This window comes from Cucumis melo, chromosome 4, assembly GCF_025177605.1.
Source record: "Cucumis melo cultivar AY chromosome 4, USDA_Cmelo_AY_1.0, whole genome shotgun sequence".
NCBI lineage: Eukaryota > Viridiplantae > Streptophyta > Magnoliopsida > Cucurbitales > Cucurbitaceae > Cucumis > Cucumis melo.
This window is the reverse complement of record NC_066860.1, coordinates 21,848,259-21,875,940: the sequence shown is the minus strand read 5'-3', so window position 1 is coordinate 21,875,940 and position 27,682 is coordinate 21,848,259. Positions and strand designations below refer to the sequence as shown.

At 35.3% G+C, this 27,682-nt stretch overlaps 1 protein-coding gene across 2 annotated transcripts; it reads left to right on the top strand.

Annotated features, from left to right (window-relative positions):
* Window positions 1–5,484: 5,484 nt before the first annotated feature.
* LOC103502790 (mediator of RNA polymerase II transcription subunit 8) lies at window positions 5,485–25,736 on the top strand. Of its 2 annotated transcripts, none has more exons than XM_008466876.3 (11): window positions 5,485–5,877; window positions 6,121–6,245; window positions 6,404–6,528; window positions 6,641–6,824; window positions 13,963–14,070; window positions 14,164–14,228; window positions 16,974–17,249; window positions 18,229–18,438; window positions 20,117–20,170; window positions 25,107–25,167; window positions 25,324–25,736. In XM_008466876.3, exons 1-11 carry the CDS (start codon window positions 5,663–5,665, stop codon window positions 25,539–25,541), a joined length of 1,641 nt encoding a protein of 546 aa, XP_008465098.2. In that variant the 5' UTR covers window positions 5,485–5,662; the 3' UTR covers window positions 25,542–25,736. The 2 variants fall into 2 exon arrangements, with proteins under 2 accessions (XP_008465098.2, XP_008465097.2); XM_008466875.3 differs by having other exon boundaries at window positions 5,508–5,877; window positions 16,971–17,249.
* The last annotated feature ends 1,946 nt before the right edge of the window (window positions 25,737–27,682 follow it).

The following is a 27,682-nucleotide window of genomic DNA, read 5'->3' as shown; positions in this document are numbered from 1 at the left end:
CAGTTTAAAACTAACTAACTATATCCAAAATATTTTGTAGGTTGCATTTGCTCTCGAAGTTGCCCTTTTTAAGATGGATAACTCACAAACTTTCTCCAGATGTGGCAACTTATTATGGTTACATGATTAATGGTTATTAGTATCATACAAAAAGGTGCGGTGATATTAGAAGAGTTTAAAATAGTGGAGTTAATACATCCACTATGATGCAAGTCCTAGTTCTAAAGACAAAAACCATGTCATGTTAAATATGACCTTTTATGGCTTAATACAAGAAATATGGAAGATTGATTACCATCATTTATCTTTTATTTTATTCAAGTGGGATTGGGTTGATAATAGAAATGGAGTCAAAGTGGACGAGCTTGGGTATAAATCAGTCCCATTTATTTTAGCCTCCCAAGCAAAACAAGTATTCTATGTCAAAGATTCTTCAAATCTTGAATGGTGAGTGATTTTAACATCTCCACAAAGAACTATTAAATAAGATTTCTATGACGATGAAATAGGAGATATGCTTCAAGAGTGTGGTTATGGAGTCATTCAAAGGATGTCCAATGTTGATAAACCTAACGAGATTGATGATACAACTTCAACATATATTAGACATGATTGTGAGGATGAATGGACAGATAAGTAATGATTGTGGTAAGTGTTTAGAATGCCATTACTTTGCTTAATAATGTATATATGTTTATGGTATGTCATTACTTTGTTTAATAATGTATTTATGTTTTTTTTTGCAGATTCATAGATGGAGAATTCAAGTACTAGCAGTGAGGACGATAAACAAATGCTTCCACAAGAAGGAAAAAGATCATTTGTTCCATGTAGCCTAACTATCATGTCTGAGTTGGCACCAATAAAAGCTTTTGGGCAACGATTGCCCATTCAATATAATGAACACGAACAACTTATTGGAGTCATTCTAAGAAATTGCAGAGTTACCTTAGCGTGTGTGTTCGACAACAGATTTCTGTCACATACAAAGTGTAAGAACCTAACTCTTTTTACCAAGCTAAGGTCATTACTACTTAAAGGATAATAAAACTTTCTTAAATCAAAATGGAAAATAACAAATTTTCATAATTAAAATCTCAAATATTCATTAAAAATCATAAATAAACAAAAGTAAGTAGAAATAAATCTAAAAAAATAAAATCCTAGTTCGGGCCCTATCTAGTTTTAAAGAGTAATAATGAAAGTACAAAAATACTAAAATAAAATCTAATAACATAATGGCGAAAGCAAAACGTTTTCCTATGGCACACTAGGGTCACTTTTTGTCATTCGCCAGCTTTCCTACCTCTACTTCTACCTTTGCCTGTAAAATTTAACATTAAAGAGTGAGTATAAAAATATACTCAGTAAAGAACTTACTACTAGTCCCGCTAGGTATCTGTTAACTTCCTATTAGAGTCCTGTAAAGTAGCACCCATAAACTGCCACGTTCTCGAACACGCACAATCTGTGATCCTGTATGAACATCTCTGGTCTTCGGCGAACCTAAAGGAACACCTAGGACAAAACTGGTCTTTAGTGAACTCGAAAGAAACACTGAGACAATCGGGCTGTGAGTAATCTCGTCGAGTCACACTCATATACATATCATCTTATACTGGATTGGTGATCTCATTGGACTACACAGTCATAAAAAGGTGGTGATCCCGAGGGACACCAATGTAGGTACGACTCTAAAAGATAAAGCTAACAGTACACCCTATGAGATTAATATTTCATGTATTAACATCAACATTATCAATCATCATCATAAACATAAACTCAGTCATGACTATCAGTCATCATAAACATAAACATATTATGCATATTAGCTACATCAACGCATAATGAAAAATTACATGCACGCTCTTAACTCCAGTTCAAATGTCTAGTAGAAGAATCTTTTACATAGAGATTAGCGTAAACAAAAAATATAATCCTGATAGCAAGGTCAAGCTTCCTAAGAAAAATCCTAAACAGTAAAGGTAAAAATATACTCAGTTCAATAACTTAATTAACAGTTGATTAAGGATCCAAAAGTCCAGTTAATTCAACTTACCCAAAGTTGAGGTCGAATCAATTTACCCTTGGTTAGGAAAATTCCATAGCTCAAACTTCCAGTTAAAATCTAACCAAATTAATCTAAAATTAAATTATTTAGGGTCTAAAATTATTATTTGTTGGGCATTAACCAATATCCAATCAAACTTTCCAAAATAGGTGGAAAAAAACCCAAAAACAATCTTGAGGGCTCAAAACGGCTTGACTAGAGAGGGAATCAGATAGGAAGCTCGACTGTTGAAGTATAAGGGTGCGCGACGGCTTGGATGACAAGGGAGGCTCGATGCATACAGAGGAGGCTCAGCAAGGCTTGGATCAAGAGGACGTATGGCTTACAGCTGGAGTGGCATGCAACTTGGGTTGGGCTAGGCTAAGGCACACATGCAGCTTGACTCACATGAGGACGCGGCTGATCGACGACGACTGACGAAATGCAAAGCTCGATGACGTGCTTGAGGCTTGCGAGGAGGTGACGCTTGGGCGGTGGTTTGCGAAGATGGCCGATGCGATAGGACGAACGGTGGCTGACGCGACAGGACGGTTTGGATGAAAACAGAGAGGGTGGCTTGCCAACAGTGATGGTGTTTCGTGCTGGCTGTTGAACGGAGAAGATGGAGGTAATGGCAGATTGAGAGGCTAGGGTTTCTTTTGTGTTGAGGGACAAGATGATGAATAGTGGTGCACGAAAACTGAAGCCCTATTTAAAAGAAAAATAATAATAATAAAATTATTATTGTCTTCTTTTCCCTTTTCCTTATTATTTTCCAAATAAAACAACTTCTTCTCTCTTTATTTAAAACCAACCAAAATCTCTTTTAAAACTAAAATATTCTCTCTCTTCAATAACTCCTCCCATCAAATCTTCTTTTTATCTTCTCCAAAACAATATATCCTTAAATAATTATATTATCTTCATAATATAATTATTTTCACTTCAAATTCAATTAATTATATAATCATATATATAATTAATCATAATTCCCTCAAATACAATTACACCAACCACAATTCACTTACAACAAACAATTTCAATCATAAATTCCAAATTTCAAATAATTAATTAGATATTTTTTCAAAATATCTAATAAATTCTAATTTCTACAAAATCAATAATCTCTACAATTAAATCAAATAACACTCAAAATAATTTCAACATAGTTAAAATTTAATTAAACTTAAAATTACTTACTTTAGGCGTTACACAAACTTGGAAAGAAATTTCAAATGAGTTAAAAGAGAAAAAAAAAATCTTTGATTGTATATTTGTATGGATTCTATAATTACATTTTTTGTACAGTGTAGTTTGATTTACGGACGAGTTGTTTTTTTTTCCTATATATATATATATTTAGATATGATTACAATTTATACGCGATTGTTTAGATATGGTTTAATATATACATGATGTTTTAGATATGGCTATAATTTATACGCGATTGTTTAAATATGGCTACAACGCGATCGTTTATATATGACCATAATTTATACGTGATCGTTTAGATATGGACGCAATCGTTTATATATGGCTACAATTTATACGCGATCGTTTAAATATGACTACAATTTATCTTTTCAATTCAATATTTAATTTTGTTACAAGATCGTTTAGATTTGGGACCCAAATCTAAATGATTTTTTTTAATTTGGTACATGATTTTTTTTACTTCTTTTGGTACACGATCGTTTAGATTTCTTTATGCAATCGTTTAGATTTATTTAAACGATCGTTTACTTTTTTTTTACACGATCGTTTACATTTGGTTACTTCAATCCAAATGATTTTTTTTCAAGATTTTTTATACACGATCTTTTTTTTATACGATCGTTTACCTTTGGCTACTCCAATCTAAATGATTTTTTTTCAAGATTCTTTATACACAATCTTTTATTTTTTTTACATGATCGTTTACATTTGATTACTCCAATCTAAATGATTTTTTTCAAGATTCTTTATACATGATTTTTTTAGATTTTGCTATTTTGTTGTACATAATCGTTTAGAGTTGATTATCCAAATGTAAACGCGTAAAAAAACAAAAAAAAAAAGAAGAAAGACGAGAGAAAAAATCGCAGCGAAAAAAAGAAGAGGAAAAGTAGAAAAACGATGGAAAGAAATCGAAGCAAAAAAAAAAAACGAAGAGGAAAAGAAGAAAAACGATGGAGAGATTAAACGACATAAATAAAGAATTGAAAAATAAGAAACATGATAGAAAGAAATCGCAGGAAAGTAAAAGAGAAAAGAAGAAAGACGAAATCCCAGGGGGAGACGAAATAACAGGAGAAGACGAATCGCGAGGAAGAAAAGAAAGATGGAAGGGCAAACCTAGAATATTTAAAAAATGGCTGGTTTTGTTACACGGGTCGTAAATAGTTTACTGTTTTGTTAGATTTATGTAAGTTTCCCTAAAAACTAAGTTTCCCTAAAAACTATTATACTTTTTTATAAATATATACAAAAGTTTTTATTTTTTAATTACAATTTGTTTAAAAAGAAATTGTAAAAAATGACAAAATGCTTTTCATAAATATAATAAACTACTACAATATTTACGGGTCGTGTAACAAAGTTCATACTTTCTTATGTCCTTCTGTTTTTTTTTAAATATTCCAGATTTGCCCAAATTTCTTTCCATGATGTTTTTTTAAGTTGTTTAGATTTGGATAACCAAATATAATTTCTTTCTACCGTCTTTTTCTTTTTCTGTTTTCTTTCTTTATGCGGTAACCAAATCTAAAAGATCGTGTAATCTTGAAAAAACCATTTAGGTTTGGCTCTAAACGATCATGTACAAAAAATAAACGTAGACAAATCTAAACGATTGTGTACTAAAAGAATAAAAAAAAAATCGTTTAGCAAATCATATCAAAGAATTTTGAAAAAAACTATGGTATAAACAAATCTAAACGACAAAAGAATTTTGAAAAATTCGTTTAGCCAAATCTAAACGATTGTGCAACAAATTTTAAAAAAGATCATTTAGATCTAGGGATTCTGTGTAACCAAATTAAACGATAAAATTCATCTAATAAATCGTTTAGATCTGGATCAAACAATAGCCATATATACACGATCGTATGTCAAATATATTAAACGCGTTGTTGATAGTGTGGTTGACGATACATTTTTTGTATTTTTCTTATTGTAGGCAAGTGAACTTTTTTTGTTTTTTGAATTATTAATATTTTGCAGTTTTTGTTATATCTTTAAAAGACCATTTTTATTATTCTTTCAACACCTAAAGGAGAGAAGTAAATTGTTGATGTGCTAAGAAGTTCCATTATTCTATACATCCAGTATTATAATTCTAGGTGATGCATCTGTAAGTTAAACCTACCAAATAATTTTGTTTGTTTATAATTTAAGTAATGTGACTTTTTTACTTCGCTACGAGAATCAAATATTTCTGAAAATTACTTTTAATTTGGGATGAAATAGATATTACAGTTAAAATTTGGAATGGAATCTGCTTCCCGGTAAAGCGGAATCAATTGGAGCACCTCAGGCAAGCCTGGCCTCGCAGCCAGACCCGAGCGAGATCTACACTCGCCGTACTCGTTTTATGTTACTCGCATCAAACAGGGCAACTGTTGTCTTTCGCTAATGGCAACCATTGACGGGGCGGTGCAGAATCAGCCTCAGCAGCAACAGCCTCTTCCGGCGCAGCAGGTGGTTTTCGCGGAAAGGCTAAACCAGGCAGTTCAGCAACAGTTGAACCTAGAGGCTCTGAAGAATCGAGCTACTACTCTCTTTAAAGCCATTTCTCGGATCCTTGAAGATTTTGATGTCTATGGTCGCACCAATACCACACCTAAATGGTCTACTTTCATCTTTCGCCTAGTTTTCTCTTGTGATATTTCCAAATGTGCTTGAATTTTTACGTTCGTTATCGGCTTTCGATTGATAGCACGTTAGTGTTAGAAAGTAGTTTTTTATTTCTCTATCTCGTGGATTTACATGTACTGATTATCTTTCTAGACATCAAAGCTTCTTAATATCTTTCTATTTATATTTCCATATTCTCCTCTACTGGCTGACTGTATAGTTGATTTTTACACCAGGCAAGACATACTGGGGCAGTATTCTATGGTGAATCTCGAGCTTTTCAACATTGTTGACGAAATTAAGAAAGTTTCGAAGGCTTTCGTTGTACATCCAAAGAATGTTAATGCAGAGAACTCTACAAGTATGTCCCTGCACCCCTTCCAAGTATTTGATGAAATAAAAGGAACAAATGCTTAGTTTTTGTTTTTTATGCTTGAACAATCATTCATTTATTTGTAAATTTTGATTTCCTCTAATTTTTCTTTCTTTCTTTCTTTCTTTTTTTTTTTGTGAGCCCAGTACTACCAGTTATGTTGTCCTCCAAACTACTGCCTGAGATGGAGGTAGATGACAATTCGAAACGAGAGCAGTTGCTTCTTGGGATGCACAACATGCCAGTATCTACACAGATTGAGAAATTAAAGGTACTAGAAGTTTGTTAAATAATTATAGATCGTAGAACTCCTCGTTCTAAAGAAATTCATTAAATCACATAATTTCTTATTTATCTGGCATTTAGGTTTACTTTTCTTACAGACTAGAATTGAAATGATTGGAGCAGCCTGTGAAAGTGCTGAAAAAATATTAGCTGAAACTCGAAAAGCATATTGCTTTGGAATGCGTCAAGGGCCAGCAATAGCTCCAACCTTAGATAAGGCTCAAGCAGCAAAAATTCAGGAGCAAGAAAATTTACTCCGAGCTGCTGTTAACTTCGGGGAAGGTGATATTTTATTACTTGTATAGTCCTTGGTTAGTATCTTAGTTTTAATTAGTTGTAGTTCATATATTGTTTAGTACTGTATCATTGCCTTGTAAGTCACTCACGATTGACATTTACCAAAAAAAGCAATATTATATTTAGATTTCTTGCCAACTTGTCACATATCTATGAAGATTACGGATCTGTATATTTATTTCTTTATTCATGATGTACTTTATCAATTTTTTTGTGCATAATTGAATATGAACATTCTGACTTGTGTAACAGCCATTTTCCTCTCTTTTCATTGTTGTATGAATCAAACACCATAACTTGCTTGTTGGGAGAGTTGATTTAAATGACTAAATTGTTTGAAATTTTGTGAAAGAGTTGCTGAGGGAGAAAGGAGAAGTGGAATGTTGTAGAATGGGAGTGATGCGACTTTGTAAAATAACCATATGAATTATGGAGGATGCATATATGGTGAGAAATGCTCTGTTCCTTAGGTCAGGCTGTAGGGATCCTAGCTCAGTTGGATCCCCTGAATCAATTGATCTTTCATTCTTCTTCATACTTCCCAAACACTTGAAGGCCCCAACTAAGTAGCAAGCCCACACTACCAGTGTTTTTAAAGGCTCAAGGCGCACTAAGGCACAATGGTCCTCTGGGGCCTAGGCGCAAGGCGCACAAAAAGGCGCGGGCTTTTTTTCATGAGGCGCACTATATAAAAGAAAATATACATATATATATACATACAAAATTGAAAGGAACAACAATGTATAAAATATAAGTAAATAACCAATGTGGAAATGAGAATTAACTCTAATGTATAAAATATTATAATATTAGTTTTCTATCCAAAAAACAAAACACAATAGAAAACTAGTCAGAATTCAACAACAATCAAAATAAAAGTTCATTCCTAAAGATCAAACTCATCATCACTAAATTGATCCTCATCTTCATTCGCTCCTTCATTGGACTTCTAGCCATCGGTATCTTCTTCGTTGGACTTATAGCCATATGTAAAACACATAATAGGTATAATAGTTTTTTTTTTTTTAATTACAGCCTAGCCCAAATAATAAAGCCCGCACCTTTGGGGCTTTTGCGCCTACTGCGCCTGGAGGAAGGCGCGCGTCTCAGCTGCGCCTCTTCATCTGCGCCTCGCCTCTCCACAAATAAGCTTTTAAAACACTGCACACTACCAGGCTTGGCAAACTGATTTAATTCTTGCAAACCATGTGGGTATAAGGTGTTAAAAGTAATATCTGAAAAAGAGGGAATTATGGATTGACCAAAGGGGAGGTGACTTTGATAAAGGGTTGAGAGGTCACAGGTTCAATCCATGACAATCACCTACCTAGAATTTAATATTCTATGAGTTTTCTCGTCATCCAAATGTTGTAGGATTAAATCAGTTGTCTTGTGAGATTAGTCGAGGTATGCATAAGCTGACCTGAACAAAATTTAAAAAAAAAAAGAAAAGAAAAGAAAAAGAGGGTGGTCAACTAGTAATCTTTTCTATTTGAAGAGGCTTGTTTAGCCTTTTCTATTAAATTCCAATAGCTAATATTCTCCTTCAAATATCTCTCTTACAAAAATTCTCAACACACAATAGAATGCAAGATCTTCAATCTTTTCCTCTCTACATTTTGATATTTCTCTCTTTTGTGCTTTTTAAAGCAAATGGCCAAAAGGAAGGTGTTTTTTGTTGTGGAGCTTTGAGCCTAATGTTATAGTGCAAAGTAGTTTGAGCTACAAACATTTCAGTTGTGTGATTGTATCTTGGAGGAGACATGTTAGACAATATTTGGTGCATTGGTGGTTAATATAAAGGAATACATAGTTAGGGGCCGTTTGGTCCAAGGGTTATCACTATTAGGTTGGGTTATGGTAACCCAACCCTTGTTTGGGGGAAGGGTTATCATAACCCTTGTTTTAGGATTATCATAACCCCTCTTCCCTCTCTCTCCTTCTTCTAAAACCTTTTCAACTCCCCATAACCCTATCTCTTCAACTCCCTCATAAAACTATCTTTTTAAACCCTTCCCCCAGACACATCTTATCATAAAACTAGGTTTATTATAACACTAGTTTTATCATAACACTAACCCTCCATAACCTAACCCTTCCCCCAAATGGCCCCTTAGTCTCTTAAAAGACAGTGAGATACATGCACCTCAACGTAATTGTTTACATGTTTGTTTCTCAATATTTACTACCAATTTCTAGGTTATTTGTAAATCATTATTTTGTATGTTAAGCTGTTGGGCTTGAGCAAGACAAAAGGCTTATCAGATCCTTTGTTAGATTCCATATTTCTCTTTCAGTTTTAGTTACAAAAGTCTTTTGTTTTGACACGAGCATTCTTTTACACAATTTAAGGCCCTTCCTTTAGTGGCCTCCCTTTATGTAGGATTATTCTTTTTGGATCCTAGTAAATGCTTTCATTTTTTTTCTCAAATGTTGTTTTCTCATTATAAAAAAAATAAAAAAAAATAAAAGAGTAGTCCTTGATGCTTGATGCATATGATTTTGGTGTAATACCAAAGACTATTTTTTAATCGAATGAAAATCTTCTCCCTCAATATGAGAGTTGTTTATTTATAGATGAAAATGTATATAGATAGTTATTAACTAACTAGCTAAACAATCACCACCAAAATGTCCCAAGTTTACAACACTCCACCCCAGGAATGTCCTCAGTTTACATCACCCCACCCCAGGAATGCCCCGAGTGTGTATTACATCTTCCACTCGAGAATGACCTGAGTATTACATCATTCCACCCCCAAGCATCAAACTCGTTCCCCAGTTAGGTTTGTCATGAAAGTTGGAATCCAACAGGTGCATTTTATCTTTTAAGGTCTGCAATGTTGAAAGATTGGACTGATGTTGAACCCTTCAAGCAGCTCAATCTTGTAGGCATTTGGCTCTATTTAGCAATTATTCTACATGGGTCAAGCGGTTTATCTTTTAGGTTTCCATAAGTTCCAGCTGGGAACCTTTTCTTCTTCAAGTAGGCCATTACAAGGTCTCCAATTTGATAGTGGACTTCCCTTCCCTTCTTTTCTTGTCTTTCTCTTCTTTGTAAGACTCGGTAGTCTTAGTGATATGGTCATGGACTTCAGTGTGAAGCTTTTGAATTCTCTCCGTTAGTTCTTCAGCTTCTTCTTGGATTTCTACTTCTTTTGGAAGGCTAGTTAGATCCAATGTAAGTCTTGGAGCTTTAGTGTACACGATCTCAAAGGGGCATTTGACTGTAGTTCTATTCTTCATGTTGTTAAAAGCAAATTCAGCTTGGGCAAGAATCATATCCCATTGCTTAGGATGATTGCCACTTAGGCAGCAAATCAAGTTTCCCAAAGACAGATTAGTTACCTCTGTTTGTCAATCAGTTTGTGGATGAGCAATGATACTAAATTTCAAAGTGGTGTCAAACTTCTTCCAAAAGGTCTTCCAGAAGGTCTTCCAGAAATGGCTAAGGAATTTGGTATCTTGGTTGGAAACTATGGTCTTAGGGATGCCATGTAGCCTCGCTATCTCTCTAAAGAAGAGAGTGGCTATATATACTGCATCTATATTCTTTTTGCAAGCCAAAAAGTGTGACATCTTGCTGAATCTATCCACAACAACCATAACTGAGTCAAATCCTCTTTGAGTTTTGGGTAGACCTACCACAAAATCAATTGATAAGTCTTCCCATATATTCTCTGCTTAGGGCATCAGCAACACTGTTTTCCTTCCCAGCTTAGTGTTTGATTGTAAAATCAAGACGTTGGATACAAGACACCCATTGAGCATGCATCCTGTTGATGCTTTTTTGAGTTTGAAGATACTTCAAAGAAAAATGATCAGTGAGTAGTATGAACTCCTTTGATAATAAGTAGTGCTTCCACTGTTTTAAGGCTCTAACAAGAGTATATAATTCTTGCTCATAAGTGCTCCAAGCTTGTCTAGAGGAACTCAATTTTTCACTGAAAAATTTAACTGGATGTCCCCCTTGTGAAAGGACTGCCCCAATTCCACTCCACTGGCATCTACTGCCACTTCAAATGGGCTGTCAAATTCTGGCAGTTTGAGAACTGGCTGGCTGCTAAGTTTCTCTTTGATCAAAGCAAAACTCCGCTGTATGTCTTTTCTCCGAGAAAAAGTTCCTTTCTTCAAACAATCAGTTATTGGAGCTGTTATGGAACTAAAGTTCTTCATGAACTTTCTGTAAAATGAAGCCAACCCCATGAAAACTTGGATTTCTTTCACTGAATTAGGAGTTGGCCACTTTGCTACTGCTTCCACCTTGCTCTCATCCATCTTTACTTAATTTTCACATATAACAAACCCTAAGAATGAAATTTCTTTAGTGCAGAATTTACACTTCTTCAAGTTGACATACAGTTCATCCTTTCCAGGGCTTCAAAAACCAGCTTGAGATGCTGTAAATGATCTTCTTCATTTCTACTGTATACTAGGATATCATCAAAATAGACCACCACGAATTTGTTTAGAAAAGAGTGAAGCACTTGATGCATCAATTGCATGAAAGTGCTTGGTGCATTGGACAAGCCGAAAGGCAATACTAGCCACTAAAGTAGCCCCCCATTAGTCTTGAAAGCCGTTTTCTATTCATCTCCCAACTTATTCTGATTTGGTGGTAGCCACTTTTAAAGTCTACCTTAGAAAAAATGAGTGCTCCTCCAAGTTGATCTAGTAGGTCATTGATTCGATGAATAGGGAAACGATATTTGACAGTAATCTTGTTGATGACTCGGCTATCAACACACATTCTCCAGCTGCCATCTTTCTTTGAAGTCAATAGGGCTGGGATTGCACAAGGGCTGATGCTGGTTTGAATATGTCCCTTTTTTAGTAGCTCTTTAATGTGTTGTGCAGGAATTCATATTCTTTTGGACTCATCCTGTAGTGAGGAAGGTTATAAGGGAAGAGCCTGGAATCAAGTCAATAATGTGCTGAATGCTTGGAAGAGGAGGCAATTCAAATGGCTCTTCCTTGATGCTCGGAAATTGGTTCAATAAATCTTGCACTCTCGGTTGTATATGGTCGGAGTAGTCTATGGAAGAATGGCCTGCAACAACAAGGCCTAATATGTCAGATTCTCTATCTTTAATAAAGTTCTTTCCACTTACAGTGATGAAGAGGTGGCTATTGTTCTTCATAGGATTGACTCCTTCATTTTTCTTGTTTAGGGGCATTAGGACAATCTTCTTGTTCATCCATTGGAATTCATAGGTATTCTCCCTTCCTCTATGGGTTGCTTGAACATCATATTGCCACGACTTTCAAGCAAGATATGGCAAACATCCATATCTAAAACGTCTCACACGATTTGATCCTTATAACTTCCTCCAATTGACAATGGAACCATGCAAATTTCATTATTGAGCATCTCCACCTTTCTTGATCCATCCAATCTTGTAGGGATTAGAATGAGGCTCAGTCTTCCATTTAAGTGTAGTAACTAGCTTCTTAGAAACAAAGTTCTCGATGCTGCCACTGTCAATGATTATGTTGCACACCTTACTTTGAATAGTGCAACGAGTCTTGAAAAGACTATGTCTTTGCTGATGGGAAATGTCAGTTTTTTGGAGCAATTAGTACTCTTTGAAGTACACAAGGCAATCTTTCTCCTTCATCAAGTTTTGGAATCTCTTCATCTTTATCAAACTCTTCTTCTTGCTCTTGAACAAAGTCTTCATCTTCCCCTAGGATAGCAACAATCTTTCTTTTAGGGAAAGAATTGGAGAGATGTTCGGTTTGTCCATAACGGAAGCATTTACTCATATTAGGACTTCTGGTACATGTTCTCTACTTGTTTATTGGGAATTGCTTCATTATTCTTCCCATTTGGATCACTAGTCTTGTCTTTCTCTTGATCTTTAGTGGACTGAGTAAGAGAAGAGTGTGCAGCAGCAGCTTTATTGATGTTTTTAACATTCCACAGGCCTCTTCTTGTGTTCTTCCTTGTGCTTAGTTCGTTGATCTCCTCTACAGATTCTGCATAAGTGATGGCATCAGAAAGATTTAGAAAATGCTGTAATTTTAACTTTTCCTTGATATCAAACCTCAATCCTCCAACAAACCGAGCAATGAGGTGTTGTTCATTCTCCATCAAATTTGTTCTTGCTCCCGATCGGTGAAATTCTTCTATGTAATCAGCAACGGTTCTTGTTCCTTGCCGGCAATTTTGGTACTGATTATAGAGGGTTTACTCGTAGTTGGGTGGAAGAAATTGGGCCTTCATCAACTTCTTCATTTTCTCCCAATAAGCAATAGGTCCTTTCCATTTTCTTCTCCTATTGACTTCAATTTGCTCCCACCAAGCTGAAGCTCCAACCTTCAACTTCAATGCCACTAGATGCACTTTTTTTGCCTCGGGTGTGTTCATGTAGTTAAATTTCTTTTCAGTATTTTCTCTTATCGTCATAACTAGGGAGATCTATCTTCATTTTATATTCTGCCGACTCCCTTCTTCTATCATCATAATGTGGTTGGAATCTTTTGTTATGATCATTTACCCTTCTTTCTTGAGGTGGTTCTTGGATAGAGGATAGCAAGTGTCTCGAGGTGGTTCTTGGAGAGAGGACATGTGTTTCATTTGCCTCTTGGTTTTGAGCAGGTTGCTTAGCCGCCACCGGTTGGTTTCGCCTGACAGCCATAGGTCCCGAGAGCTTATGGTGCCTTGATACCAATTGGTATAATACAAAGACTATTTTTTGATCGAATGAAAATCTTCTCCCCCAACATGAGAGGAGATGCTTATTGATAGATGAAAATGTATACAGATAATTTTAACTAACTAGCTAAACAATCACCCTGGAATGTCCCGAGGTTACAACACTCCACCCCGGGAATGTCCAGAGTTTAAAACACTCCACCCCGGGAATGTCCTAAGTTTACATCACTCCACCCTGGGAATGCCCTGAGTGTGTATTACATCTTTCATCCCAGGAATGTCCCGAGCGGGAATGACCCGAGTATTGCATCAGACTTTTACATTAGTTTTCGGTTTGGTTGGATCTATTGTTAAGACTTGGCTCAAACCTGAAGTTTCATTTACTTCTATATTTTTCTTCTCCCCTACTCTTTTCATTAAGTACAGTAGTGATGCCTTGTAAATGAATCTTATATTAACATGCAGGATTAAGATTACCCGGTGAGCAACGACAAATTACGTCAACACTTCCGATGCATTTGATAGATGTGCTGAATGCAGGTGATGGAGTGCAGAGTTTTAACGAAACGTCTGGTAATATTCATTTGTCTTCTCAAACATAAATGATTTATAGATTAATTTACTAAATTGCACTAACTTGTAGTTGTTGAACAAAATCTCTTTCAGGTATGTATGCAAAGAGTACTCCTCTAACGTCAACTAATATTAGTAGTCAAGGAGCAGTGATACAGGTTAGATGATTTCCTTGCTCCTTGAAATGGTTTCTTAAATTTGCATCTTCTTGAGTTATAGAATGTAAACTAAGTTCTCCAAGGGGAAACAACTTTTGGCTAACAGATTTGGTTTCATTCGAGGTTCTCCTATGTATGTGATTGAATTATCTTGTATCGGTTGGTTCCTAATTTTATTAGGATTTCTTGGTTATGACTTGTGAGTTGTATCTACCATTCACCCTTCCTTGAAAGACGACGTTAGGTAGTATAGTACTGTTAGGAATAAAATATTTGAACATTTTATTGCCGACTGTCTCCTATTCTTGCAATTCTTTCATTTCCCTGCTCTTCTTATGACTATTTGCATTATCATTGGCGTTGAACTTGGGCACTTGGATTGTTTGTTTTGCACATTTAGATATAATAGAACTCTACAGGTTATTTTTGAGGCTAATGTCTGGGATCAAAATTAATAGGGTAAGCTTAGGAGATAGGTGTGTGCTATTATGTGGGATCTCTCGGTGAGGTGAATGTGTTTTAAGGGTTGGAAAGGTTTACCAAAAAAAAAAGGGTTGGAAAAGGGTTCAAGTGGTCTTCGGTCATTTGTTGGATTTCATGTTTTCCTCGACTTTTCAAGACTTTTTGTAACTGTTCTATAAGTTCTATTTTGTATATTAGGAGCCTTCTTCTTCGTATAACAGGTTTTTTTGTATGTCTGTTTCTTTCATTTTTATCTCAATGAAAGTTGTTTTTACTTAAAAAGGAAAAGAAAAAGACAAATAAAGACTTGATTGCCAGTGATGTTGGCTCTTTTCTCCTTTCTCTTTTCCTACCTTGCCCTTCCCCCTGAAGCTGAAGGTTTATTCTTTTTAGCATCCAAGGGTGGAAAAGGTAAGGAAGAGGTTGGCGTCTTGAAAGAAGAGCTTCTTCTCCAAAGTTGGTAGACTTAACTCGATTTTATTTATTTTGAATGACTACCATTTTTTATCTTTTCCTTTTTTGAGCCTCGGATTTGGTTTGTAGATGCATCTAATGAGGGATGTCCATCCTTTGGGAAGAGGTGAACGGAGGAAAAGGCTCACATTTTGTTAATTGGGGGGTTAATGGGAAGAATATAAGAACAATGTTGATTGCTTTGAATGGTCGTCTAGTGGGGTTAAATGGCATGTACCATGTCCTGTGGAAGAATACTTTCCTTGAGCTCTCCTCCTTTTCCCATTTTGTCTGTTGTGTAGTGGGGGAAGGTAAGGAAACATATGCTTGGGAAGATCAGTGGGTGAGGGATAGACCACCCTTGCTTTATGTTTCCTTGTTTCCATTTTTCCCCTTAAAGAACTGGACGAGGATCTTTGTCTTGTTTTCATTTGGGTTCCATTGTTCCTTGTTCGAGTGAAACGATGGAGGTCGTCTCTTGTCTATATTTGATAGAAGAGTTTCATTTTAGGGTTGAGAGAAGGATCGTTTGTGTTTGGAGTCCTAATCCCTTAAATGGATTCTCTTGTAAGTTAATCTTTCGGCCTTTGTTGGACCCTTCTCCCATTATTGACCCAGTCTTTGATGTTTTGTGAAGAATTAAGGTGCCTAGAAAACTTAAATTCTTCACCTGGAAAGTCTTACTTGGTCGTGTGAACATCATGAATTGACTTTCAAGGAAGATGCCCTCGTTAGTGGGTCCTTTTTGGTGTATTCTTTGTTGGAAGGAAAAGGGAAATCTAAATCAAATGGTTTCGATTTGTGGAATTCTTCGTTTAATTTTGCGAGAGTTAGGGCAAGGGTTGCGTTCCTCGTGAGGAATTATTCCTCGTTTAACTTTCTTTAGAGAAATTTAATGAGATGACTAACATAATTTGGGAGGAGAGGAATGATAGGGTGTTTCGTGGAAGGGAAAGGGCTCACAACGAGGTTTGGTCTCTCGTTAGATTTCATGTGTTCCTTTGGGTTTCGATTTTGAAGATCTTTTGTTATTATTCCTTGAGAAACATTTTACTTAGTTGGAATGCCTTATTCTAGTTGGGTTGTTTTGGTGAGTTTGTTTTTTTATATGCTCTTGTTTTCTTTCATTCTTTCTCGATGAAAGTTGTTGTGCTAAAACAAATGACTTTTTCTAATTACTCTATGGGCAACATTTTATGTAGTTGGAACCTTTTTATGTAGTGGGGTCTTTTGTAGGCTTGGTTTTTTATATGCCATCGTATTCTTTTATTTCCTCTCGATTAAATTTTCTATTAAAAAAAAATAGTTACATACTTCATATTCTGCATCATGACATAATAGTTTTTATTTTCTTTCATCTTACTTTCTCGTTGTTCTATAGACATGCATATGATTAGGAGGTTCAATTCTTATTTCTTTGTAAGTGTGCAGATTTTTCCATTCAAGACCTAAGCTTAAATTGAAGAGCTATCATATTTCCAGCTTTTTAGTTGTTACTTTGTTGTTGATTGGCTGATTATGTTAGTTTATGTAATTTTGATTGCACAAAATTGTGGAACTTGACTTGTACTAGACCATATGACTATTTTCTGGTTTGTTAGCCTTGTATGACTTCCTTTTGATAGTTGGATATAATGAGGGTGTTATGGGGTGTCAACCTAATTGAGAAGGCCTGATGTGCCTCCAAATCCTCAGGACCTTTTGCTTCTTGTATCCATTTTGTTAGCTTTATCTCATTCCATCATCTTAATGAAGAGACTGTTTTCTTTAACAAAAAATTCTTTGTAAAGAGTGCTGTTGATTGTCCTTTTCACTTGATATTTAAAGCAGCCTCCTGGATCACAACTTGTTGGAAGATCAGCTGCTTCGCCTTCTGGTGCTACAAGTGCCACATCCTTTGACAACTCAACATCGCCAATGCCCTATGCTAACTCTCCAAGGTCAAGTGCAAACATTATGAACACACCTTCTCCTCAACAGCAGACCCAACAACAGCAACAGCAGCAACTTCAGCAGGTTCAACAAAGGAAATTGATGCTACCTCAGCATCAGCAACTCCTTGCTCAACAACAGATGAGACAGTCTTCTATGCAAGGAATAGGACAGGTAATGCTTTCTGATACTTGAATAAATAATAACACATGACAATTTAATTGGTAACAATTTTTCTCAAAGTTATTAGCCTCACATTTTTTTTAAGAGGACTTCCATATAGATATATACATCAAAAGGTATACAGCCTAGGGCCGTGGGTATAGGAAGCCCCCTCCAAGAGGCTAACTACATGGCAATAACTTGCCAATCATTTGATAATCCTCAAGATGTTGTAGTTACAAAAGAATTTTTAATGTAAAGAGACCCACCAAGAAGCCATATTTTGTACTTAGTGGTACAACTACCCAAAGTCCTAGCTTTGCTTATCTTTTCCTTTGGGACTTTCTTAATTCATGGAGTCGGTAAAATTAGATATTAACATTTATGGTACTGTTAAAATTAGATATTAACACTTATGGTACTATTAAAATTAGATATTAACATTTATGTTACTATGTTGGTCAGAAACTATTTTTCGACTTATAATAGGAAAAAGAAATGCATTCATGGCAATTCCTGGATATTGATGTAACCGTGGCTCATTCCATATTATTTTATTGTCTTTCTCTTATTGATAAGCATCGTGTTTGTTTATGGATAGCTATTGCAAAATATTTTCCTCATCCACTTATACCTTTTTTTTCTTTATTTTCTTTTTTGAAAAGGAAACCGACCTCCCCATCGACGTATACTTATACACTCATAACTTGAGCAATGCCATATTTTTAACTGAAGTCCCATAAAAAAATATTTTTAATTGGTAGTCGCTGTGTTGTTAATTGGGCGACCTCTCAACTCATTACACAAGGATAATTACCAAGGTAGAAGCATTAACTGAATATACATGGAGTTTGTTTCCTTAATCCACAATTCAAACTGTGGTACTTAATATAGAGACTTGTTTCCTTTTCAAAAAAGAAAAAGAAAAAAACTGTGGTCCTTGATTTCTTTGGAATCAGTTATATTTTCTTTTATTATATGACCATGCCAGATTCATGGACAGCATCAGATGCAGTTTTCACAGCCACTGGCACACCAGCAATTTCAGGGAAGGCAGATGTCTTCTGGGCATGTTCAACATGGAATTACTCAAAGCCAACTAGGCCAAGGAAATCAAATGAATCGTCATTTGCACCAGTTTTCTGGTGCTGCTAACAGTAGTTTGTTTAATGTTGCCCAGACTACACCAACTTCTCAAATGGTCAGATATCTACATCCTTTATTTTGTTAATAATTAGTGTTCTCTTTTCTTTCTTTTAGATGTAGTTGGATTATATTACCCTCGATCGAGTAGATTGCATGAACTGTGAAGTAAATGGTATGCTGTTTAAGGTTTGTAGATACTTAAGGTTAATTTTCCACCCTCAAACATATTGTTTTGAGGAGTGAAATTACTGCTTACTGCATATGACGAGAAGACAACTTTGACCCTTGTATTGACCTCTTGGAATACAGGCTTTTCTTTTCCTGTCCGTCCACAAGTACCTGTGTTGCTTTAGCAAAATTAGAACTGCAGGTCTAGAGCTCCATCTGGGTTGTTTCTTTTGGCAAGTTTTCTTCTTGGTTTTATTTAATTTGTTAACATGGTCAAGTGTCGTTGGTACTGTTATCTGGTGACATGGTGCTGCCAATTTGTCCTAGTACCCACTAATTCCGGTTTATCTAAATAACGATTTCTCTAATATAAAACCCTACTTTTATTAATTAATATAACCAAATGATGCATTTCTTTTTTCAGATAAGAGACAGTTTCCATTCTCTAAGAAGGGAGAATGTATTAAAAGACTCTTCAGTTACAAAATAAATCTTCAGCTGGTCTTGGAAACTGTTGCGTGATTACAAAATTGATTAAGACTTTAGAGAGTCAGAGACTCAACACATTCCTAAAATGCGATTTCACAACAACATTTGATAAAATTGGCTTGTTGTTGTGCAGCAACCATTTTCTTCCACTGCAAATTGAAAGTAATATGACACGAAGTCCGCAAACTGTAGATGTAATTTTGAATCAGTTGTTTTTTTGACACCTGTAGTCAGGATTGATTTCACTAGCAGTTAATCCAGATCTAGAATTTGAGTTCCTTTCACAAATCTCTTTGAGATATTTTTTGGGGTAGCATTTTGCTCAGTCCATGACTAAGAGAAATAACATTGGTCAAATTTGTAGCCTTGAGATGAGGCCTATAGGTTGAAAATTTGCCACGAAAGTGCTGCTTGGACTTGTATCCTACAAGAACATGTTTTAACTTTAACACAATTAAAAGTTGGGTGCTGATTCCACTCAGAACTTTTAAAAGAGAAACCAATGTTGATTTGGTTCAATGCAGTTAAATGCCTTGTTATCGGAAAATTGGTTTGAGCGCAATCAAAGAATCTTTCAAAACAAAGCTTCCCCATGGACAACTCATGCTGAGATTGCTAGGATCAATGCATCCTCATGGTGCTCCTTATCAAAATCTTTTGAAGCGTTTTCCATTCAAGACATTAGCCTTAATTGAAAGGCTTTTATATTTCCCCAAATTTAATCTGGTTCTTGTACGTATTTGATGTTTCTATTATGTTTTTTGCATCGGACACTCTTGTACTGTTTTGCTGGAATGTTTTGGTCCCTTGTTTATTTTTAAGAGATGATGAGAGTGCTAAGGGGGTGTCAACCTTGTTGAGATGTCCGAGTGCACTTGCTGATCCTTTCTATTATCTTTCATTTTATCCTTATTTGCTTTGTATTGTCTTATTCCATTATCTTAATGAAGTGGTTTGTCACCTTTTTTAGAAAAAAAGAAAAATATGAATTGATAGTTGACACTTCGATATAATATATTTTACCTGTTTTCTTTTAATTGTTATTAAAATTCTTTCTTCTTATTTCTTTTCCCCAGATTCCAAATATTTCAGCTACAATGTCATCTCAACCACTCATGTCACGTATGCAGGTTGGTTCAAGTTTGCTCGTTAAATTTTGATGTTTTTTTTTAAGTGTTGTTCAGTGGAAGAAAAGAGGTGAGGTTGGGGTAGGGTGTATGAAAATCTAGACGTAGTCTTTTATTATTGGCTATATTAGTCAGAAAGTACGAATAGGTGCTGTCTCTTAGTTGAATGAAAATGCATTAGCTTTGCATGATCAAACTGAAATCGATGGAGATTTGGGTGAAATACTTTTCTCAAGCCTGCAAATATCAACTAAGTAAGAAGATTTTGCTGTCCTTTGAGCCCAATTGCCCAGTTGACCTCTAAATGCTCCATTTAAGCCAGTTTTGCACCTGAAACGTCCCAAGAGTCGCCTAAACTCAATACCCTGCATATAAGCAACATCTACGTCGTAAAATGCAATAGCTTTGTGCATATAAGAAAAAAGGCTAGGATAGGGTAGGGTGTATGAGAATCTCCTAAGCTCGATACCCTGCATATAACATCTAACCCTGCGTAAGCACATCTTAATTTCACAACGCTCTTCTTGCAAGATGCCTTTGCTGGCCAAAAGTTCTAATGTTGGAACTTTATGCTTGGCTGATTGCTCACCCCTAGTCATAGCCGTTCAAGCCATTTTTGTTCTTTTGGTTTTGAAACCAAAAAGAATCCATCTTCTCTCCTCGATGTAGTGTTCTTCTATTGATGCATTGGTGCATTCTTTTTGCAAAGAGAGGTCTAAGAGGAAAGCACAAGAAAAACATCAAAGGTAAGTTTTCTCCTCTCTCTTCTCCCTCTTCTCTCTCCTCTCTCCTTTCTCCTTTCTTTTCAACTCAATCTCCTCCGGCAACCCCTTCTCCGATCACCGTTGTCTTGCCCCCTCTCCGATTACCTCTCTCTTCCATCAAGTAGTTCAAATAAAAGTGGAAAGTTGTAGAATCCTTAATTCCCTTTTTTGTATTTGGCTTGAGAATGCTTTCTTCCAAGTGGAGGATTTTGAAGCACAGAGGATTTTGAAAGCATCAAAGTCACAATTGTTTTGGTTCATTAAGGTCATCACAGAGCTTACTCGACGATCTGTAAATGAGTTCTTCCTTCAGAATGGATGTGATAATTCTGGGAGAACAAGCCTGTCTAAGTCCAAAGTTGAGGCAGGCTGGATTATGAGATGTACGGCTTGGCCGAAAAAGGGGGGAGGTATTTCATTCATGTGCTTTTGGGTTATTCGCATAGGGGTGGCTGGCTTTTCTGAGAATGATTAGAAGTTTTCAGTTGAAACAAGTATACATGGAATGGCATAGAAATCTAGTTTCAAGTTCCAATTTAGCTAGTCAGCATGGAGAAGTCTGTGAGGAAGGTCCTGTGCGCACCCAAAAAAGTAGATATGTAGAAACGGTGAAGAATATCTGTTTCTCCTCTGTTTTGAGGGCGTAAAAATAGAGCTCAATTGCAAATGTTTTTTGGGTACAAAAGAATCAGGAAGTTTTTCAGCAAGATTTTTACAAATTATGGATTGTTTCGAGATTGTTTGCTTTTGATGACAGGAAAGAGATTAGAAAGGGTGTTGGAAGTCTATTTCAATACCAAAATTAACATTAAACCATTGTTTGCAGAGTACGCAATGATAAGTTTGGATCAAACCTCAATCGAGGATTTCATTGATAAAAAGGCAAATGACAAGAAGTCGAGCTGTTCCATTTTTTTGTTTAAAAAATGGAATAAATTTAAACATAGCAGGCTTGGCGTTGGCGTTTTGAAGGGTTTTGGCAGCTGGAAAAAGATTAGGAATCTTCCTCTTGATTATTGGAGTAGGAAAGCTTTTGAAGCTATAGGGGCTAACTTTGGTCGGTTAGAGAGCAGATTGCATTAGAAACTCTCAATGGGGTTAATTGCTTTGAGGCAAGATTAAAAGTTAAGAAGAACCTATGGGGATGTTGAATTTTTGGGGCCGCCAAAAATCACAAAAGTAGTCTAGCCTTCAAAGACTTCTCCAACCTGATTGATTTGCAGAGATTGCAACAAGTGATGGTTGATGAAGAAGTTGATTTTTCGTTTGATTAGAAGAGCGTCAATGTTTTAAATTAAATCCAATCAAATCTTTCTTTCTCGTGAAATCCTTTTGGAGTGTTAAGGGGACCCCCTTTCGCCCTTCCTATTCCTCCTTGTAAAATGAACTCCACATCAACGGACAGTATGAGGACCTCCTTGTTGGTAAGGATTTGATTCATCTTCCCTTGCTACAATTTGCCGATGACACCCTTATTTTTTGCAAATATGATGAACAAATGCTTCTCAAGTTAAGGGAAGCCATTAGACTCTTTGAATGGTGTTCGGACCAGAAAGTTAATTGGGAAAAATCAGTTCTTAGTGGAGTTAATGTGCCCGAGGATGTCCTACTTCAAACAGCAGCCCGTATTGGTTGCAAGGCTGAAAATTTACCCATCATCTACTTAGGTCTCCCCTTAGGAGGCTATCCTTGGTGAAAGAAGTTTTGGCAACCAATCATTGATCTAGTTCACAACACACTAGATAGATGGAAGTGTTTTAACATCTCTAGAGGAGGTAGACAAATTTTGTGCAATGCAGTTTTGGCTAGTTTCCCAACTTACTATCTATCTTCTCTATTCCCGGGAATGTGGCAGCCTTTTTGGAAAAATTCATGAGGAATTTCGTTTGGGAAAGCAATTTTGGCAGCAAGCTCAACCATCTTGTTAAATGGAATTTGGTTTCCCTTCCTTTAAAGGGTGGGGTCTCGGCCTTGGTGGTATTAAAATCCGCAACTCAACTTTGCTTGCTAAGTGGGGATGGAGATATTCATTGGAAGATTCGACCTTTTGGAGGAAAATTATTAGCCGCATCCACGGCAAAGAGGCCTTTGATTGGTTTACAGTGGGAAAGTCGGGAAATAGCCTAAGGATCCCATGGGTAAATATCTCAAGAGTGTGGAAATCGATGGAACCTCTAGCACTAATTAAACTTGGCAATGGTAGTAAAATTAGCTTTTGGTAAGATATTTGGGTTGGTGCCTCCCCTCTCAAAGACCTTTTTACCTTACTTTACAGAATCGCCTTACTTCCCCATGGCTCGATTGTTAGACCATTTGGAATTTGATACCCTCTCTTGGTCTCTATCCTTTAGAAGATGCTTAAAAGAAGCCGAAATTGCAGAATTCCAATCCTTTCCTCTCATTTGAAAAAGTGTTTGATTATGAAGACCACAAAATATGGTCAATTGACCATCAAGGTCGTTTTATCGTTAAATCTCTCTCGGTGCACTTTCACTCTGCCTCCCCAATGGATAAGCGTTTATTTAAAGCATTGTGGAAGTCGAACAGCCTCCGGAGAGTTAATATTCTAATTTGGGTCACACTTTTTGGGTCCCTTAACAGTGCTGATATTCTGCAAAAGAAGGCTCCTAACAAGTGTCTACTGCCTTCTGTTTGCCCTTTTTGTCAGAAGGTCAATGAGACTCTACTTCATCTCTTTTTGCTATGTCCCTTCTCTTCCTTTTGCTGGAACTGACTCTTCTCCGTTTTCAATATTGCTTGGGTTTTTTTTATGGTTCCTTTTGTTCCTCGGTTCTTCAGCTTCCGGAGGGTCCACCGCTTCCAAAGAAGCCTAGACTAATATGGTTAAATTTGTCAAAAGCTCTCCTCTCTGAATTGTGGTTTGAGAGAAACCAACGTATTTTTCACGGTAAGGAAAAACCTAAACTAGAAATTCTTCTTTCTGCAAAGCAAAACGCGGTAGCTTGGTGTTCCTTAAACAAGGAGTTCGGGGATTACTCCATTCAAAACATTTGCCTCAATTGGGTAGTTTTCCTCTCCCAACCAATCCTTTAATCTTTGTTTTGGCAGGTCTTTTTTGAAGCTTCTTTCTTATTTTGCTTTTGGTTTTCTCATTAGCCGTTTTGTTAGGCTCAACTTTTTCGTCAGTGTTGTTTTTGTATTGCTTCTATTCTTCGTATTTTCTCTGTCTCGGCCCTATGTATTTATGTTGGACACAGTTGATTATTATCTAGTACATCGTCCGTTTTGCTTAGTGTTTTAATTGGGATAATTTTGTTTTGGTGCTAAGGGGATGTCAACCTAGTTGAGATGCCCGGGTGCACCTTCTGATTCTCTGCTTTTTGCTCTTTAGGCTTCTTTATTACACTTGACATATATATCCCTTGTACTTTGAGTTTTTATTATTAATAAAGAAGTTTGTCTCCATTTCAAAAAAATTAAATGGGAAAAGCCATTCGTCAAACTGCAAGTTGAAAGTAGGTTTGGGCTCCGTCGTGAATGATCAAATTAGTTCAATGTGGGGTTCCTTTTTGTGCAAATACCATCTTCATGATCATTCTTTCTCATAACCTGATTTTTTTTCACGGTGGAACCAAGTGATTAGATGTTTTCTTTTCTAATCAAAAACAAAGATTTTATTGATATAATGAAAAGAGACTAATATGCTCAAGATCCAAAGTTAAATATGCAATAGGACATGATAATAAGCATAGTAATCTGAAGGTCTAAGGATCAATAAGTGCATCTAAACATCTTAATTATGTTGACACCCCTAACACTCTTATCATATCCATTTACAAAATGAAGCTACTTGATACAGTTACTGCGTATGTACACTACTTGGGCAAATGTCCAGTAAATTTAAGATAATTTCTGTTTCATTCTTCTTTTCTTTGTTGAGATTTTAGATTTAATTTTTGTGTTTCAGCGTATGTACCCTTTGTTTGCTCAATAAATAAATAGCAAAAGTAACAAATACATAGACACACTTATGCTAACATCCTTTTATCACTGCGTACCATGTCTTCTACAAACTAAAGCCGTCTTCCTTTATAAGCTTTCTCACATCTTTTCACCCGATTCTTGATAGCACTGCGCACTCTCATTTTTACTTCACTCTACCTTGTACCCCTAGAATATTTATGCCTATTTCACTTGCATTTGATTTGTTTCAGCATGGGTTACCTGGGACCAATCTGCAGCGAAACCACGCTTCTCAAATTCTAAGTGATCAGAGTATGTAGTCCCCCTTGGCTCACTGATATATTCATATCCCAAGAATTAGATGAACAACTTTGTTGGTCAAGACAGATGCATAATAATGATTTATGATCTGTGTAATTTTATATGATATCGCTTTCTAACAAGCAGCTTGCGTTTATTCCTCCTCAGTGTTCATGGGAGGAGGTAGTACTGGTGGTATGATGCCTATGCAACAACAGCAGCAAGCACAACAGCAGCAACAACAGCAAGCACAACTTGCTTCACAAGGTGCATTTGGTAACATGCCAGCAAATCCCCAGTCTCTACAATCAGGTATGGTACCACTTCAAAATATGCAACAAACTCACCCTAATTTTGGCCAGCAGAGGCAGCAAAACCAGCAATAACCACTTTGCTTTGGAAAGTGAAAAAAGGGTGTCATCATACCCTGCACTCTTCATATTTAGCCTTTTGCCCTTGCATGTAATGCAATCCATTATATATTTTATGTGTACTATTTACTTTGTAGAATGGCTTTGTGTAGAGCTAACCGAAATGACTTGGTTTAAACATTAATGCTATGAAGTGTTTACTTTAATAAATACTCCTCTGTACATACAGCTAAATTTTGCATTCTCTGTTTATTTAGAATACAATTCATTTGCTAATTTGCCTCAGTTTTTCTTAGTCCAATTAAATCAAACATTGCTCTTATGTGATGTTATAAACTTAATTCAAGTAATATGCTTTACCATAAATTATAGAATATTACAAAACAATAATTACACAGTTTTTTTTTTTCTTTTAACATAAGTCATATTCATATAGGTAACTATAACTGGTCTTATGATTTAAAAATATATGGTATCAAAGAGATTTTAAATTAAAAGTCAAATTTTGAATACGTTACCAAACACATGAAATTTTCTAAAAGAAAAATAAACTTCAAACCCTTCATCTACTAATGAGTTAATCCTTGCACTTGAATATGTAACAGTTTGGCTTTGTATTTTTTAATTTTTAATAATATAATTTTTTGATTTAAATTCATAATCATTTAGCCTCTCTCTATTGCAAAATATAACAAGTCAAAATACAAATTCAGTTTCTTATAGTGTGAGTTTCATTCTAATTTAGTCAATTTTTAAATATCTATAAGCACTTTTCAATAATTCCTTAAAATAGTAAATACAGATAACTCATCTTAATTAAAAAAAATATTATCTTTTTGTAAAATTTTGAAATGCATTCATATGGTTGTAAAACAAATAAGATAACGACAAAGTAGGAAGAAAAAGAAGAGGGTAAATGCATACGATCACTATTTATAGGGTCTACAGCATATGAAAAAAAATAAAGGATATTACAAAAATATTTGGAGATATGCAATCGCAGGGTTTCAATATACAATTAGAATGTTTATAACACTCCCCTCTTATGTATATATAATATAAAGAATATATGTCTTGTCAAAACTTTAGTCAGAAAAAATCAATAGAAGAAAAACGTAATAACATTGTTCATATATTTTATTAACCAATCTCATTAAAAACTTGGTTAGGAAAATGCAGTGGGAGAAAATCATACTCCTTTCATGAAAACAAAACAATATTTAAGATTTTTGAGTTGTCACGTTTGAATGTTGTGTGTTGACATCTCAAATGTTTATGTAGGTAAAGCTTTGTTAATAATTTTTTCAAGTTGCTTTTGAAGAAATTTGTTGAATAGTAATGTAATTTTATACTTGATTGTCTTCGTATAGTAACATAACTAGCCTCGTTAATCATCCAAATTTAAGCATGATTTAAAGTAGTAGTTGCTATAATCAACTTCATATTCAATTCCATTATCTAAAATTTAAAAAAATCCCAATGTACTAAATAACATTTTAAGATCTAGCTTTTATGGATTAGATAAATAATCGACATCTTCACAACCAACTATATTACAATTAGATTTCATATATATAATAAAATAAATTTATATAAACTAATTCTCAAATAAAATATAATATAAGTTTAGCTCTACTCCACTATCTTTTCTTTTTAGGAATATTCACTAAATTACTATATTATTTAGTGTAGGACTAAAGATATATAAGTGGATTTATTTTATAAATGACCTAAACTTCTTCGCTATCTTTTTTTAGATCGGATATGATATATCATTTTCATATTGAGTCGTGTATTTTTTTTTTCTTTTGTTGTATAAATTGATGTTGGTTCCATCTGCTTTATATTTTATTTACAAGACAAGATAGAACTTTGTTTCGAAAATTTCATCTCAATATCTTTCTTTAAGAGACACTGTTGTCTTTGAAATCTGTTAAGAAGTTTCCATTATATATTCAAATCATCAATATATGCATAAAAGAATGTATAGTAAATCTTGACTATAATTTCTTTCAAGAATTTTTGGACAGAAGAGTTGTTTTTATACCCTCCTCTTAACAATTATTTAGTAAGATGGTTATATAACGTTGGACAATAATATGTATGATAATAATCTTTGTGATATATACATATATATATATATATATAGTGTATGA

What these genes read in the sequence shown, in the direction of transcription:
- LOC103502790 (XM_008466875.3), top strand. Translation starts at nt 5,663, where the DNA reads ATGGCAACCATTGACGGGGCGGTGCAGAATCAGCCTCAGCAGCAACAG. An exon ending in GAGTTTTAACGAAACGTCTG is followed by an intron (nt 14,071 to 14,163) that starts GTAATATTCATT and finishes AATCTCTTTCAG; the next exon opens with GTATGTATGCAAAGAGTACT. An exon ending in CTATGCAAGGAATAGGACAG is followed by an intron (nt 17,250 to 18,228) that starts GTAATGCTTTCT and finishes TGACCATGCCAG; the next exon opens with ATTCATGGACAGCATCAGAT.